Here is a 16,829-nt window from a genome sequence, read left to right as displayed (position 1 = left end):
CCGAGGCGAAACAGGGACCTGTCGGGGTCCGGTGGATAAATGAAAAGTGCAGATAAGTGTTCAGTGATCTTTCAGCACATAGTGTGTTCGGTGTTCTTTCAGCACACAGTGAAAATAAAAAGTTAAAAGCTATAAATAAAATACATAAAAGAAAAATAGATAAAAATAGATATACCATCATACCACCATGCTGAGATACAGTGGTGGTGGGGGTTCTAGTAAATGATTACAAGTAGTCACAGAAGCTTAAAGGTCGCGATACAATTTGAGGACAGAAGCCAGGTGAGATTATGAGACTGTTTCCTAAGTCTGTGGTAGTATATAGAACCATGGTGGAAATATAGGTTGAAGTGAAAGCTTTTTGGGAGTACTGAGCCATATATTCTGTGGGGGTAATTGATATTATATTCCTGCTTAGCACACAGGCTTTTGGCACCTAACTTTAGGCGACCTTTTGAGCATTACACTCATCTGTATTAATTCAAAATCCCTCAAAAATACAATGCCTTACCACAACCCATGTCATCTACACATAAACTGAAGTTGCCTGCTACAATCAAATAATTGTAACAGTCACTATCAATTCCCAGACCCACTCCAAAACCTCCTGCAAAACCCCTGGGATTACATAATAAAGGCACAGTTTTAGACAGAACATCCAAATCAGAAATGAGACGCCCAGGTTGGGACTGCCAAGTTCTGATAATATTTTAGAAAAGCATATGGTTATTTATGGCAGGAGCATCCATATCTAAATTATCAATGAGGCAACAAATGTGTATGTGTCAGTATGTGGTATTTCAGAGCATACACATGTATATCAGCTATTTCAGAAAAATACACATTGTGTTTTCTGAAGATGTTGATGCATTTCATATTCTTTGCCATTATAGCTTTTAGGTGGGAGGAGCACAAACACTGGACAATTAAGGGGATAACCACCCCTAAACTCTCCAGTGGAGCAGTGCACAAAATAGCCAACTTTCTCAAACCTAAGTGTCCCTTGGGTTAGGTGTCAATCCCAATATTCATGTCAGGGGACATAAACTTACATTCCCCTTCTGAAATGAAAAGTACATATGTATCTTTTCACCCCACCCAAAATACACCAAGATCACACCCCCTTGCCATATGCATGTATTTACACAAGAACATAAGAATAGCCATACTTGATCAGACCAATGGTCTATCTAGCCTAGTATCCTGCTTCCAGAAATGGCCAATCTAGGTCACAAGCACCTGGCAGAAACCTAATTAGTAGCACCATTCCATGCTACCAATCCCGGGGCAAACAGCGGCTTCCCCCATGTCCATCTCAATAACAGACTATGAACGTTTCCTCCAGGAACTTGTCCAAACCTTTTTTAAACCCAGATATATGCTAACTGCTGTTACCACATCCTCAAGCAACGAGTTCCAGAGCTTAACTATTCGTTGAGTGAAAAAATAGTTCATCCTATTTGTTTTAAAAGTATTTCCATGCAATTCCATTGAGTGTCCCCTGGTCTTTGTACTTTTTGAATGAGTGAAAAATTGATTCATCTCCAACCGTTCCATACCACTCAGGATTTTGTAGACCTCAATCACATCCCCCTTCATCCATCTCTTTTCCAAGCTAAACAGCCCTAACCACTTTAGCCTTTCCTCATATGGGAGCAGTTCCATCCCCTCTATCATTCTGGTCGCTCTTTTAACTTTTGCATTTTGAATGTGAACATCCTGGCTTCCTAAAAATCAACATTTAAGACATGTATGCAATATACATGTCTTTGGAGAAATTATGTTTACCTGTTAAATTTTCTTTCCTTTTGTCCTACCAAACCAGTCCAAAACTTGTGGATTCCTTTCTCTATTCCTAAAGTAGTCTTTTCTTTTCATGTGAATTGAGTGCTTCTCCTGCCTGCCTTCCTTCCATACAAATTATGAATTTTAAGATACATTTGTTAAATGTCAGGAGGGTTTTCTTCAGATACCTCAAAGTCACTAATGAATTTAGAAGGACAGACAGATTGTTAGTTCTCTTTGAATAGCCAAGGAAGGGGAAGCTACTATTACATGCTGGCTTAGAGAGATGATTCCTTCAGTCTATATTATAAAAGGAAAGTAACCTCCAATTACTTAGAAAGCACAATCCACAAGAGGTATTTTAGCTTCATGTTCAGATTCCTTAGTAGTTTCTGCTCTTGTTGTTTGTAGAGCAACAACCTGGTCTACTCTCCATACTTTTTCAAGGAATTACAAGCTTGATGTAGCTGCTAGGTCAGATGCAGCTTTTGGGATGCAGTTTCTCAAATCAAGGATCTCTCAGTCCCACCTTACTTAAGGATTGCTTTGCTACATCCCACAAGTTCTGGACTGGTCTGGTAAGGACACTAATGAAGGAGAAATAATGCTTACTTGTTAATTTTCTTTTCTTTAATCCTACTAGACCAGTCCTGAAGCCCTCCCAGTGTTTATGTACATAATCAGCTATTGATTTTTCTAGTTATTCTCAAATTATTGTTATTATGAATTGAAGTTCCTTCTTTTGCTTTCAAAGTTTAGCTAGTCAACTTTTTTCAATATTTGCTCAAAGGGGAAGTATCCTTTTCACCACTGCTTTGTTAACCAAAATGCTGAAGACCACAAGCTGCACAGTGCCCTAATATTGTAAAGCCCAGAATTCTAGAATCTCTGTCTCCACACATCTGTTGGTTTATGGGCACAACCCACAAGTTCTGGACTGGTCTGGTAAGGACACTAAGGAAATGCTGGTTTTTGCAGATCCAAGATGCAAACAGAACTTCTAAAATGACCACAGTGATAAAAATATTCCCACTCAGTGCCCACACCACAAACACAGTAGCATCCCCTCAATATATGCTGGGACTTCAAATGGTAATTCTCACCAGACCCAGAAAAGATTTACAATGGCTGCTTTCTCTCCACTCTGCCATCCCACCCACAGACACCCAAACAACAAGTGGTATCCCACCTGACAAAATGCAGAAATCACTATATTCTTCTCTCCCCCCCCCCCCCCCCCCCCCCCCCCCCATGGAGGCAGCCAGGCCTCAGTAATCAACAAAAAGTTGAGGACTAAGTCCAACACTAAAGTCTGAAAGTACTGCAAATTTGTTCATCATGGATTAGACATTCACCAAAAGAACTCCTCCAAGAACTCCTTAGCATCAGTCTGCACCATATCACAAACAAGGAAATCTTCCATACCGCCTGAAGCAATCTTTTACATCTCTTATGTCAACTTCCAAAAGCATATAAAATAAGGCACTATCTTTTATCTAAGTGGTGATAATAAAATTAATCCAAGTAAATACCTCTCCAGAGATATATTCTTTTCAAAAAGGTATATCAGAACATCAACAGCGACACTCAGGTGCTATAATATTTACTCAGAGATTAATATACCATAATTGTCATTAGTCTAATAAACTATTTTTCAAGATATATATATATATATAGATATAGATATAGATATATATATAGATATATAGATATATATATAGAGAGAGAGAGAGAGAGAGAGAGATCTAAACTTCTCACTTTATATAAATATTTTTATGTTAATACTCATCTTTTTATTTCAAGTTGGCATGGGGACTCTCATCCAACATGAGTCATGTTTCACTATAAGATGTAACAAGGACTGACCCCATTATAATGCCAGCCATGTCTGCCGCAGCTTTTCAGAACAGTCAGGCTTTAAGAGCAAATAGGAGGACAAAGAGGAGGATCTGATGCAACTATCTACAGAAGAGCTGGCTACCAGAGCCAGAAGTGCACGAACAGAGACAGCTAGATTAGGAGCCAGTAAAGGAATCAAACAGCACAAGCCAAGAGACTAAGCTGTCACTTTTTAGAGTCCTCATCATGCAATTACCTTCCTTGTACAACATACTCTAAAACCAGCTTGGTGTCACCTGTCTCCTATCTCTGCTGGCATCTTGGACTTGGAGAATCAGGCTTGGTTTTGATCCGGATCTGTTACAGAAAACTAAGGTTTTTTTTAGGCACCATGCATACCCAGATTCTTCCCTTTCTCTACCTACCAATCTAGTGTCTTCTTCCTGCTCCTCATCTTAACCCTCCCCAATCCTGAGCCTCTCCCCTCTCATAGTTTTTGCCCTCTCCTACCCTACCTTCACTAATCTTAGGCTTCTGCCCTCCCCTCCTCCTCCCTATCCCTATTATCTTAGATCTCCCTGCATTCTCATCTGTCTCTCCCTCTAAACAGCATTCTTTTCCCCTTCCAATCATCATATTCCAGAATCTGTCCTTACTCCATCCTGATTTCCTTCTATTCTAATCCCATCTTTATTTCTCTAATCATTCATATCCATGCTTTGCTACTACATGGCACTGCTGAGACTGTCCTACAGTATGAAATGAACGGTGACAGCAGGTGGTATGCAACAAGTACCCGAGCAGTTCATATGGCAAAACTGGAGTCACACAGCACAAGAGAGACTGAGATGGTATGAATCAACCATGCTGACCTTGTATTTATAGGGCTAGGTGTAGCGAGGGACAGCAGGGTGAAAAACCAGAGGCTGTGGGGAAAGTTGGAAATGAAGTAAAAAAAACTTAAGAGGCTCTGTTTTCTGCACTCTAATATAAACAAAAGTACTAATGACTAACAAAAAGGTTGTTCTTTTAACAAATATGCAACATTTTGCAGAAATTTTATGAAGAATTTCCCCAGGAGAAATCTAAGCATTTAGGAAGCAATTCAATGACAGGGTGTCACAATATTTCTTTAGGCAATGAACCTGTTCTATACCACTTGCATGCATAATTGTTTTTATAGCATACTAGCTTAAGTCAGCGTAGACATGACTAAATTTAAACCAGGTCTATGGCTGGTGTAAATAAGCACACCTAAACTTGGCAATTATGCATATAGCCTACAACATTCTCTATGTTCCATGTATGTCAGACCCACCCTTGCCTTGTCCATACTCTTCCCCTGTGAACACTCCCCTGGAAATTACAAGTTAAGAGTATTTTAGCACATAATTACAGAATAAGGGACTTGCTCATAGACAAGTAAGACTTCTGGTGCCAGACTAGAAAGATGCCATATTGGATCACAAAAGCAATCTGCCCTTGACAAAGAGTAATTCTTCATACTTTCACTATATCACTAGTGAATTGCCAGAGAAGGAGCTGAACAAGACTCAACACAATGGATTTTTGATCTTCCTTTTTCTCAGTCTACAGTCTTACTCTACTAAGGCCCAAACCATGGTACAGGTGCATCTGCCGATTGTAGAGTTTTCTGTTTGTGTTTTCTTTATTAAGAAATTTCATTAAAAATTTAGTTTAAAAAAAAGAGAGGCACTAAAGGATTCAAGTTTTAGAGATCTGCTCTTGCAATTCTTTAACCATTTTGGGCATCTCTGATTGCTCAGCACAACCAAAATGGAAGATGGTGGACAGGGGGATGGCCTGAAGAAAATGAGAAAAAATAGAGCAAAGATTATAAATATTTTCAACTTACCTTCAAAACAATGCAGTTATCATCTGTTCTGATTGAACCAGCTCTGCACATGTAGGTGAGGCTATGAAGATATAAAATTATTAATATTTTAGCCTGGAAGGGAATAGTCATTGGTTAAATAGTAGTTCAACTATACATGCTAACATTTGAAAGTTGTAACTATGAAGACTTGAGGGTAGCAATAGAAGATCATTCAATCTTCAGTGAAAATTCAGTAGAGCAAAGTAACACTGAGGAGGAGTCTGTCTTTCAACTATTACTACTCTACTGGCTCCAACAAAACTTTTTAGTTATTGTGTTATATTGTATCAACAACAAAACAACAACAAAGAAAACTTATATGACAACATTCCTATGGGTTTGAGTCCTCATGGATATCTGAAAAAGGGGCCTACGATGACAAAAATTCATGTGCAACACCATCAGTGTGCAATTCGATATTTAACTGGACCAATACAAGCTATTGAAAACCCCCAAGTGCCATTCATTTAAATTAGATGTTTGTAACACTGTCAAAACACATTCTGTACGCAAGATATATTACATTTTCTACATTCTTCATTAAACTAAATTGCTAAGTTATTAGAATTATTTTGAAATGCACAAAAACCATCCTGAATGGCACTTGGCAAGTCTATTGTTAAAGTTCTTCAAAAATGGGGTATGAAGAAAGCATAACACATTATTGAATAGGGTCCTAAAGCAGCAGGAATTCAAAAGTGACCTTTGAAGACTGCTAACCGTGCAGAATTACCATTTGGCAGCCGTAAGTTGCATTTCAATAGGCTTATCCCTTTGTAACATCTTCACAAATATCTGTGGTAACAATTCCCCATCAACCAACACTAGAAACAAAAAAGAACAGCATTCAAGAAGCTATAAATAATTAAACTTTAATAAGACAAGAATGAAAAGAAAAAGGGCAGGCTGAACTTACCATTCACAAGGGTCATTGATACCTGGGGATTCTCAAAAGCTAGCACTGAGAAGCATTTTAGTGCTTGCATTCGAACCTGCAAAAGAAACAGAATTTGTATATATCAGCAGCAGCACAGATGAACACAAGGTATGTAAACGTTAGTAGCATCTGTCACATTTCATTTATAAAACGTAAGTTATTATTGCCATCTGGAAAGGACAAATAAAAAATTGACATCAGCCTATCACCAAAAAGATGTCTAGTTGCATGTGAACCAACCCAACAGCCCAGTAGTTAGTATTATGTAAAGGGTAAAGGTTATCCCCTGTATGCAATTACCAAGTCACAAACAACTTATGGGGACAGCTATGTGCATGATGGTTTCTTGGCAGAATACTAGTGAGATAGCTTGCTGTTGTCTTCCCCAGCTAAGGTCAGGTACTCATCTGCAGACCCAAAATGGGTGGATGGCTAAATTGGCCAGAGGCTGGCTACTTGACAGAAATCTCATGTTAGTGTGGGATGTGAACTCAGGTCATGGGTGCAGAAGGCAAGTGACCTATCAAATGCATTACGAGACCTCCTCAGTATCATGTACAACTGCATATAAGCCCAAATTCAAGAACAGAGGGATCAAACACACAATATAAAGTAGAAATAAGTCTCTCTGTATAGGAAGGGAAGGAATACCCTCTAGCTGTGGATTAAGAGCATTAGTCTCAAAAACAGAAGCCAATGGCTCCAGCTGGGAAGGGACTAGAAAACAAGGGGGAATACGCCTCATATTCTTCCTGGCTGTAGCTCTGAACTATGATGTTTTGGTTGGGTTGTTCCTCACTGGATAATCATAACATAGAGGTTAAGTCAAAGAAAGGGATGATACATGGGAAGAAAAGGAGACGGGATGACCAGCTAAAAAATTAAGCCAAAGAACAGTATTACCACAAATAATCAAGGTTCTTGAGAAATGGGTTTTAATAAATAATTACATCATTCAAGGATCCTGTTTATCAGTGGTTAATACTGTTTTTGCTTCTGGAATTCCATATTGCCAGGTCTCTGTAGTTTTCTTCAGTTAAAAAAAAAAAAATCAGAAAAAAAAAAACAAATTTCAAGCCACTATATTCTACAGCAAAATTTATTTCCTTTATTGTGAGATTAATGTGTTAAAACATTTTGGATAGGATATTAAATAAGTATAGTAATTTTGAAAACAAACAGGATATTATAAAAAAAAAGTGATGCAGAAATCAAGGATCAGCAAACGGGCTACAGATACTAGTTTTGTTCTTATACACTTGTGACTAGTCAGAGAATTATTCTACCCTCAACCAAATCAGTGACAAGAAAATATACAGCTCTAAAGACCAAGTCACAAATCTAACCTCCCTGTTTATTAAGCTGCGCTAGCGGCTGCCGGTGCGCTAACAGTGACACAGCCTATTCACTTTGAATGGGCTGTTCCTGCATTGCTAGTGCAGCTTAGTAAACGGGGTAGTAAGTTAGTTCAGTAAAAGATATAATAAAAAACATGTCTGCAAACATTTATTTCTATATATAGTATGATCCATATTTTGGCATAAATTTACACTCAAAACCCCACCGAATAAAAACTCAGACATTTATATTAAAAAACAAATATCGTTAATATTGTCTCTAATCCGATCATTAATACAGCTCATAAGTTGCTGTCATCTTTTGATAAGTCTTTAATTATTCCCTGGTCCTCTACAGCACGTGTGCCTGTCTGGAACAACCCTAAATTTAAAACTGATAAAAAGCAAGTTTCGTGGTCTCATTGGCAGTGCATAGGCATATGGACCCTTAATGATTTTATTGACTTAAAAAAACAAACTTGGAAATCCTTTACACATATGAAAACTGAATTCTCGCTGCCTGATTCTCAATTTTATCAATGGCTACAGATTACCTCTATGCTGAGGAAAAGCAGTTTACAAGTTCAGCGTATGCCTCAAACTACAGAACTTGTTGACATAAATTTACGGCTCCAGAATACAGCCCACGCTGCTTCCCACATTTATAAATATATCCTAAGTAAGCTTCCTATTAAATGTTCAGGTTTATGTAGATGCTGGGAGGAGGACGTCCAACAATCTATCTCAGATAAGTTATGGGAGCAGCTATGGAGTTCCTTATTTAAGTGCTCTAAATCCTCATCAACATTGCAATCTTTATACTTTTTCATGCACAGATCAATGTGGATGCCTCTTGAATTGCACACTATTGACTCCTCTAGCTCTAACTTATGTTGGTCTTGTCAACCTCAGCAAGGCAATTTAAAGCACCTTGTATTTGATTGTATGTGTATTCAGAGTTATTGGAATGACATATGGCTATTAATGGTAGACGTATTCCGTCTTTCTGGTTCAATGTCCTACAAGTATGTGGTACTTAAAGACCAATGTTTTAAAGGTGTTCTTAAATCTAATGAATGTACCCTTATTAATACCATGATATCTTTAGCCTTAAAAGTAATTTTCTTGCACTGGAAATCCTTATACGTTACTTACCAAAAATGGTGGAATTTGTTGTTTCAAACTTACAAGTATGAAACCTATTTTGCTAAAAAGTCATTCCGTTTTGCTTTGCATGTGCAAAAATGGTCTCCACTTGTATCATTTTAAAGATGCTTAGTGTCGTATGCTACGTTTGCTTATTTGCTGTATTTCATGCTATCTATGGCTTATGCATGAAATACGCTTTGTCACATATCCTCCCCCCCTTCTTCATTGTCTTTTAGACAAATATGTACAGTGCTCCTCGCTTCAAGATTGTTATTCATTGTCTTACCTGTATATTGAAAATCAATAAAAACACTAAACTATGAAAAACAAATATTCTTGTGTGAAAAAAATATGTGAACCCCTCATCTGATAACTGGGGGCAACACCTTGAGCAGCAAAGCAGTGCACTTCATACCCTTATACATTTTTCACATTCTACTATCTATAAAATACAATTCAAAATGAATTAAAGCAGGAATTTGTTTCACCGATCTCCACAACTGACTACACATTCAGCGGGAATTTTATAAGAAGGTGTCAAGTTAAAGTACCTTTTAGAAACCTACTTCTCTTTATAAAATACTAGCAAAAGAGGCAGACCCTACAGCTAGTGTAAATGTTTGTGCCAATTATTTGTCAAGTACACACATCAATTATAGTAGTTTATAATCAATGCATACCCTTGCTACTAGCACAGTATGTGCCATCATGTCATAGTGCACACTTTTCTACTCTCTCTTCCAGAGATGGCAAATAGGTAAAACTAAAAGACATGAATTGAGGTTGCAGGATAGAAAACTTAGGAATAATATCAGGAACTACTACTGTGAGTCTTTTGAATAAAGGCTGCTTATGTATTTTCATCAAACTGTAATGAATGTATCAATTTAACTCAGTTTTTCAAAAGTAGATATGTCAGGATGACATATCATCTCATGCCACTCTCCTGGTCACCTTCTCTTTATAGAGTATAAAATAACTGCCTTAAGACTTTATATTAAAAAGAAAGATTTGTTGTTGTGTGGTGAGGGAGGGGGATTCAAATTCTTCTTGACGTTTCTAGGGCCACACGAGTAAAGCATAAGCAGTTTCTTCAATTAAAGGTAAGAGCCTTTGGCCCCTGGTGGGACTTTTTTCCTCAAATTTCCCTCAAAATGTTTTATTACATTTCCTGATGCTAATTATGTATTCTTATAGCCAGAATGGTTAGAAAGGATGTTAAAGAAGTGAAATAATAAGTTAATAGACTGGAATTATTAGATCATCTTACAGTTAAACCAAGGTTGAATATGGATGTAATATCTTGATTTCTTGCAATTTTTTGTTGTTGTTGTTCCTGTCTCTCCCTTGATGTGGGCTTTTTGATTTGTCTTTAAAATTAGTTCTGACTGTATTCATTAATATTAAGTTTAAATAAAAAAAGAAGAAGAAGATGGGCAGGAACGCCAGAGGAAGAAAGGTCAGTGCTGGGCAGACCTCTACAATCTGAGTCCTCTATATGGCAAGACAGATCAAGATGGACTGGAGTGGGTTTCAACAACAACTCCAGTAGCTGGGATATAAGACCAGTGCCAGGCAGACTTAAGTTGAATTTAGCAAGTAAAATGATATTAGTAATATTGTTGGATTGTTGGTTTAATCATGAATTGATAATGAATGTGACTGCTGGGCAGACTAGAAGGACCATACAGGTCATTATCTGGCATAATCTACTATATTACTATGTAGTCAGAATTTTATAAGAAGTCATTTACATACCTCTATGGCCATATGCACACAAAATGGCTAACACAGCCCAAAATGGGCATGTGAAAGAACAATTATAGAAATATTTTTTTGTTTATTTGGGTTAGTTGTTATCTTATGTATGTTTTAGTGTACCCCGCCTAGACCTGTGGACAGCTGCAAGTAATAAATATTTTAAATAAAAAAATAATAAACTATAAATACAAAGCATTCATACATTAGGAATAAGAAATCAAAAGGTGTTGGACTACATGTCTTCATATCCCTTGACTCAACTGCTGCAAAAGGCTTTTAGCAAGTATTAACAGCCATAACTCGTTTAAGATTTAAACGGGATGGTGCAGATTTGCTCAAGATTAGCTCAAGCTCCTTCAACATGACTGGAAATTATCTGTGAACTGAAGTCTTCAAGTCTTTCAGAGATTATCTATAAAATTCAGCTCTAGACTCTGACTAGGCCACTTGAGGGCTTTCACTTTCTTCTTGCTAGGCTACTCCACTGTTTTTTGTTTGTGTTTAGGATTACAATCCTCCTAAAAACTGTTATTTTACAGGCCTATGGCAGAATCAAATAGGTTTTCTCCAGGATCTGCCTGTATTTTATTTGTTTACAAAAAAAATCACACACACAATAAAAGCTCAAGAAAAACAATCACATTCCACACCTCACAAACTAAAAGCTGCATGTAATGCACTTCATTAAACACAGATTGCTCCTACATATAAGCTCCCACAAACAACTGAGTTTTTAGCAATTTTTTTGAACTGACCTACACTGTGCACAATTGAAGTTGTCCAGGAAGGGCGTTCCATAGCCAAATCGCCACAATGACAGAAGCAGACAAACTCGTATCAGCATAATGAACTCTGTGTCCAAAGGTAAGCGCACTGCATTTTCTGATCGCAACAACCATCGTGGACAATATGCACAAACAGATTGAGCAAAGTAAAATGGAGTCCCTAAATATAGTGCACCATACATCTTTCCCTTGAACTTCAGAAGCCTCCCTGTACCTGTTGCTGTAAAGAATCCTCATAAAATTATGCTGCTATCACCTTGCTTATTGTAGAAATGTGTTAGCAGAATGATGTGAATTAATCACCAACATTGCTGTGGGGGGGGGGGGGGGGGGGAGTATTGCAGGGTTTTTGTGGGGGTTCCCAGATAATGTCTCTCTTCAATTGCTGCATACCTAAAAGAGATCACATTTTGAGGGAATTTCTTTGTGCCTTCTAAACTCTGATCTAGTTTTTTTTTTCCTATGCTGTCAGCCTCTACCAGTCACTTCTTCCACTCTTCAACTACAATATGATATCCTGGCATAAGCGCCCAGTATAAGAGGCTTGGACAGGCTAAGCCTCCCCTGCTGTGCTCTGAGGGGTTTAAATTGTTGATTTACCTCCATCCTCACAGCAGGAGCTGCAGTGAAAGCCCTCTAGCCTTTTGTAAGCAGTTGTAGAAATTGGTTTATGGTTTGTTTACCTTACTGCTGGGAGAGGGGGGAGGGGGGTTGGCTGGAGGTGTCCTGTGTTGCCAGGGAGATATTTAAAGAGGATGACTTCCTGACCTGCACTGAGGACAGATAGCAACAGAATCGGATACTGGGCCAGCATGATCAGAAAAAGTCACCAAAGGTAGAAAAGATCATTTTATTTTCAATATAGTGTTTGGAATATGTCCACTTTGATAATCAGGTGCTCAACATTAAAAGTTTATATTTATTTACTTATTTATGGCATTTTATCCCACATTAAACATGAATTAGGGTGTTTTGTGGCTCTTCATGAGAATTGTGATGATATGATCCCTTGTTTCATATTGTTGACAGTCTGCATTTTCCATATGGGTGGTATATTGGTGTATTAGGTTCTGCCCAGTGTAATATTTATGGTACAGTAAGGTTCTGAGTGTGTTTTTGCACAAAGTTGTGCATAGTGTTTTGCAGTTGAGCGATTGTGCTTAGAATATGCTTTGAGCAACCACTTTATTCTTTGACATATGATACATATCTAATATCTAAATTTAATAAAAGGTATTGTGATTTTTATTTTTATTTATTTATTTTTTTCTGTGTGTTATCAGACAATTATGGATTTAAGCTCTACCCCTGGCCCCACCCCTAACCCCACCCCCTTTAGCCTCCCCAAACAGTTGGGCCACCAACCGCCTACGTATCCTGGCTATCTTGTTGGTAACTATCCCGTTGTAATTGACTTTAGTACTCATTTATCCTCCCCCCAGGATACTGTAGCCTGAGACTTTTTGTCATTTCTTTCTGATTCTGAGTTGCACCAACATTCATTACTTCCACCTAGTATTTGGCCTGCAATATGGGGCTGGTTATCATTCCTGTTTCTTCTATGTCAACTGTACAGCGATCTACTCTCTTGTCTCATTCTCTTGGGCTCTCACACCCACCTCTCTCTCTCTCTCTGCCTCTCATGGCTCCCTTTTGAGAGCTTTTTGAAAAATAAGGGATCTTCAGCAGGATGCTTTTATCTCTCATTCTGCTCCATTTTCATCAGACTTCTGAGTTCTTCTGCTGGTAGATCAGATTGAATTCTGGAATTCAATTCTTCATTTAGCTTTGGATGAGGTGGCTCCTTTGTGCCCAGTCTCTTACGATCTAACCATCAATATCCTAGGTTCCATGCTGCTCTCTGTCTTTTGAAGTAGCAATGGCAACAACTTGAATGATGGTGGCAAAAGTCTAAGAGGCCCTTTCACAAAGGCGTGTTAGGCTCTATGTGCATGCAGTGTGCCTCAAAATGACACTACTGCCAGGCTACCGCACCCCTGGTGGTAATTTCAGATTTGCCACACGTCCATAACACTTGGATGATTTATTTCCTCCCACACTCGGCGTTTCCAGCAGTAATCAGCAGTTGGCACATGCTGACAGATTACCGCTCGTGAGCCCTTACCGCTGGTCTGACTGACATCTCCCAGTGACACAGGAATAAGGTAACCCTGCTATTGAGACACATGGGAAAGCTACTGCTTGCTCTGGGATTGGTAGCATGGAATGTTGACACCATTTGGATTTCTGCCAGTACTTATGACCTGGCTTGGCCACTGTTAGAAGCAGGATATTGGGCTAGATGGACCACTGATCTGACCCAGCATGGCAATTCTTATGACCTCCTTAGGGACTCAGCCACACATGACTGGCCGTAATCATGCAATGTTTTTTTAATGGTTGCATCACTGGGCTGTTTGGAGAGGATTTGGAGAAACTGTTCAAGGATCCAGGTGATTTAAGTCCCAGCATCTTCCTAAGGATAAGATTCGGGCTTCCTTTAAGTCCAGTGTGGCACACTTCCATTTTAAGGATAGCCAAGAGATATCGTTCAGGCCGCCCTAATTTTGTTCAGAGGTCTAAATAACAGCAGAAACAGCCCTTTGGTTCTGACAAACGTGGTCCCTCTCTGCCTGCCGGAACTTCAGTCACATCTCGCCTCTCCCAATGATGGAGTCCCTGGCTCACTTCTCACCTTTGATCGGAGGATGGCTGCCCTGTTCTACGAGGAGTGTGCCAAGGTTACAATGGACCGGTGGGTCCTCAATGTTATTCGAAACAGCTACAAAAGTTAGAGTATTTCTCCCCCGTCGCAGATTTTTTTTCTTGGAATCCCAGTGCACCACCTTGCATAAGCAGGCAGCAGTGTGTTCCATGCTGTGCGACATGCAGCAGTTGGGGGTAGTGGTTCTAGTGTCCCGACAGGAGCAGGGTCTAGGCCATCTTGATTTATTTCATAGTTCCCAAGAAGGGAGATCCATACCACCCAATTCAAGATCTCAAAAAGTAAATTGCTTTAGAACGATCAGGCGTTCCCACATGGAAACCTTACGTTCAGTCATGGTGGCGGTGTAGCTCGGAGAATTATTCATGGCACTGGACCTCAAAGAAGCGTATTTACATATTCTGATTTGGCCACTGCATTAGCAGTTTCTTCGGTTTGCCATGCTCAGGCAACATTTTCAGTTCCAGGCAATGCTGTTCGGGTTAGTCATAGCTCCTTGGATGTTCTCCAAGATTATGGTGGTGGCGGCGGCATCCTTGCGAAAGGAGGGCATCAGGGTTCATCCCTACCTGGACAATTGGTTGATCAGGGCTTCCTCTGGCACGTCTCTCTTGCAGTCTTTGGAATGAGTCATCAATCTTCCCAAGAGTCAACTCATTCCCACGCAATCTCTAGAATATCTGGGAATTTGTGTTAACATGAGGCAGGGCAGTCTTCTTGATGGAGCAAGGACAGAGTAAGCTGCACTCTCAAATTCATTCCCTGCTCAGTCTCTCCTCCCGCAAGTCTGGGATTATGTTCAGGTGTTGGGATCTATGGCGGCAGCTGTGGATGTAATGCTGTGGGCACAAGCACACATGTGGCCCCTGCAGCACTCTTGACTCATTGGTTCCCGGTGTCTCAGAAGTACAATCTTCAACTTCGATGGACGTCCAGGATAAACGGCAGCATGGATTGGTGGTCTCAGGCCAGCAACCTTCTCCACAGCATTCCTCTAGCCTCACTCATCTGGACAGTAGTTGTCACAGACACAAGTCTGATGGGATGGGGAGTCCACTGTCTTCGACACTCCACTCAAGGTCGATGGTCAGACACGGAATCACAGTGGCCGATCAATCGGTTGGAACTCAGGGCAATATGGATGGCTCTTCTGGCCTTCCAAGCTCTCTTGCAGGGCAAGCCAATTCGCATTTTTTTTTGACACCATGATGGCAGTGGCTTACATCAACTGGCATGGCGGCACGCACAGCGCTTCACTGGCAAAGGAAGCACAGTTTCTCTTGCACTGGGCCAAGTCTCATTTACAGCAGATTTTGGTGGCTCACATCATGGGAACACTGAATGTGCAAGCGGATTATCTCAGTAGGACTGCTCTGGATCCAGGAGAGTGGGAACTCTCAGTCTGTCTTCCAGCTGTTGGCTCGCAAGTGAAGGAACCGGCTCTGGACCTCATGGTGACTCGCTGCAATGCTAAAGTTCCCAGATTTTTTAGCTGAAGAGAGTACTGTTCGGAGGGGATTCACGCGCTTCTTCAACCTTGGCTGGAAATGGCTCTCTCTATGTCTTTTCCCCGTGGTCGATGATCAGCGGGGTGCTACACCAGATTCTTCAGCACCGGGGCCTAGTGATCCTGATAGCTCCAGATTAGCCCAGACCACCATAGTAGGCGGATCTAGTTTGCACCTTAGTGGACGAGCCAATTCATTTACCCAGTTCTCCAGATCTGCTGTCTCAGGACACAGTTCTGATGGAGGATCCCTCTCCCTTTGGTCTTACGGCCTGGCTATTGAGAAGTCGAAGCTTAGGAAGAAAGGTTATTCTGACAGTGTTATTGCCACTCTGCTTCAGGAGAAGAAACATTCTATGTCAACAGCTTATAGTAACATAGAGGGGCATAATCGAACGTCGCCGGCCAAATAGGTCGCCGGCGATCTATAGTGGTGGAGGTGCTACAGTTGGCCGGAACCGTATTATCGAAAAAGATGGCCGGCCATTTTTTTTTTCAATAATACAGTTTAGCCCGGCCAAATGGCATGGATTTCGCCGGGTTTGAGATGGCCGAGTTTGTTTTTCAGCGATAATGGAAAAAAATATCGGCGATCTCCAACCCAGCGAAATCCAAGCCATTTGGTCGTGGGAGGAGCCAGCATTTGTAGCGCACTGGTCCCCCTGACATGCCAGGACACCAACTGGGCACCCAAGACATATGGGTAGAGTGGGTTTTGGAGGGCTCCCATTACAAGCACAAGTGTTACAGGTGGGGGGGGGGAGGATGGGTCTGGGTCCACCTGCCTTAAGTGCACTGCGGTACCCACTAAAAGTGCTCCAGGGACAGGACTTGTTGCTGCTGTATAAGCTTGCCACACCAGTTGACACCTGAACACTAATCTCTTTGAAAAAGTCCTTTATTTGAATAAGCACGTTTACTCACAGTTAACTGCAGATCAGAGGTTGTGCCCCACTGGCAAAGAGTCTTCCTAGTACTGAGATTAGCAGTAGGTCAGAGCTGGCAGAATGGTGTACAATGCCCTCTTTCAGCCACATTCAAGGTAAGAACTAAGTTCTCTAACGTGGCTAACACATGAAAGGGATCTAAAACTGGCTTACAAACATG

General features: G+C 40.3%; 1 protein-coding gene across 2 annotated transcripts in view; it reads right to left on the bottom strand.

Moving 5' to 3' along the window:
• ARMC8 (armadillo repeat containing 8) overlaps nucleotides 1-16,829 on the bottom strand; it is a 191,650-nt gene that overhangs the window by 139,019 nt on the left and 35,802 nt on the right. For both annotated transcript variants that reach the window (XM_030208942.1, XM_030208943.1), the window contains exons 8-10: nucleotides 6,438-6,513; nucleotides 6,255-6,345; nucleotides 5,501-5,561 (exon numbers count right to left, since the gene is read on the bottom strand). In XM_030208942.1, the coding sequence (XP_030064802.1) occupies nucleotides 5,501-5,561; nucleotides 6,255-6,345; nucleotides 6,438-6,513 (228 nt within the window). The remainder of the gene's footprint in view (nucleotides 1-5,500; nucleotides 5,562-6,254; nucleotides 6,346-6,437; nucleotides 6,514-16,829) is intronic.

The sequence above is a fragment of the Microcaecilia unicolor genome, chromosome 7 (assembly GCF_901765095.1).
Source record: "Microcaecilia unicolor chromosome 7, aMicUni1.1, whole genome shotgun sequence".
NCBI lineage: Eukaryota > Metazoa > Chordata > Amphibia > Gymnophiona > Siphonopidae > Microcaecilia > Microcaecilia unicolor.
The sequence above is the reverse complement of the archived record's forward strand: the minus strand, read 5'-3'. Positions and strand labels throughout refer to the sequence as shown.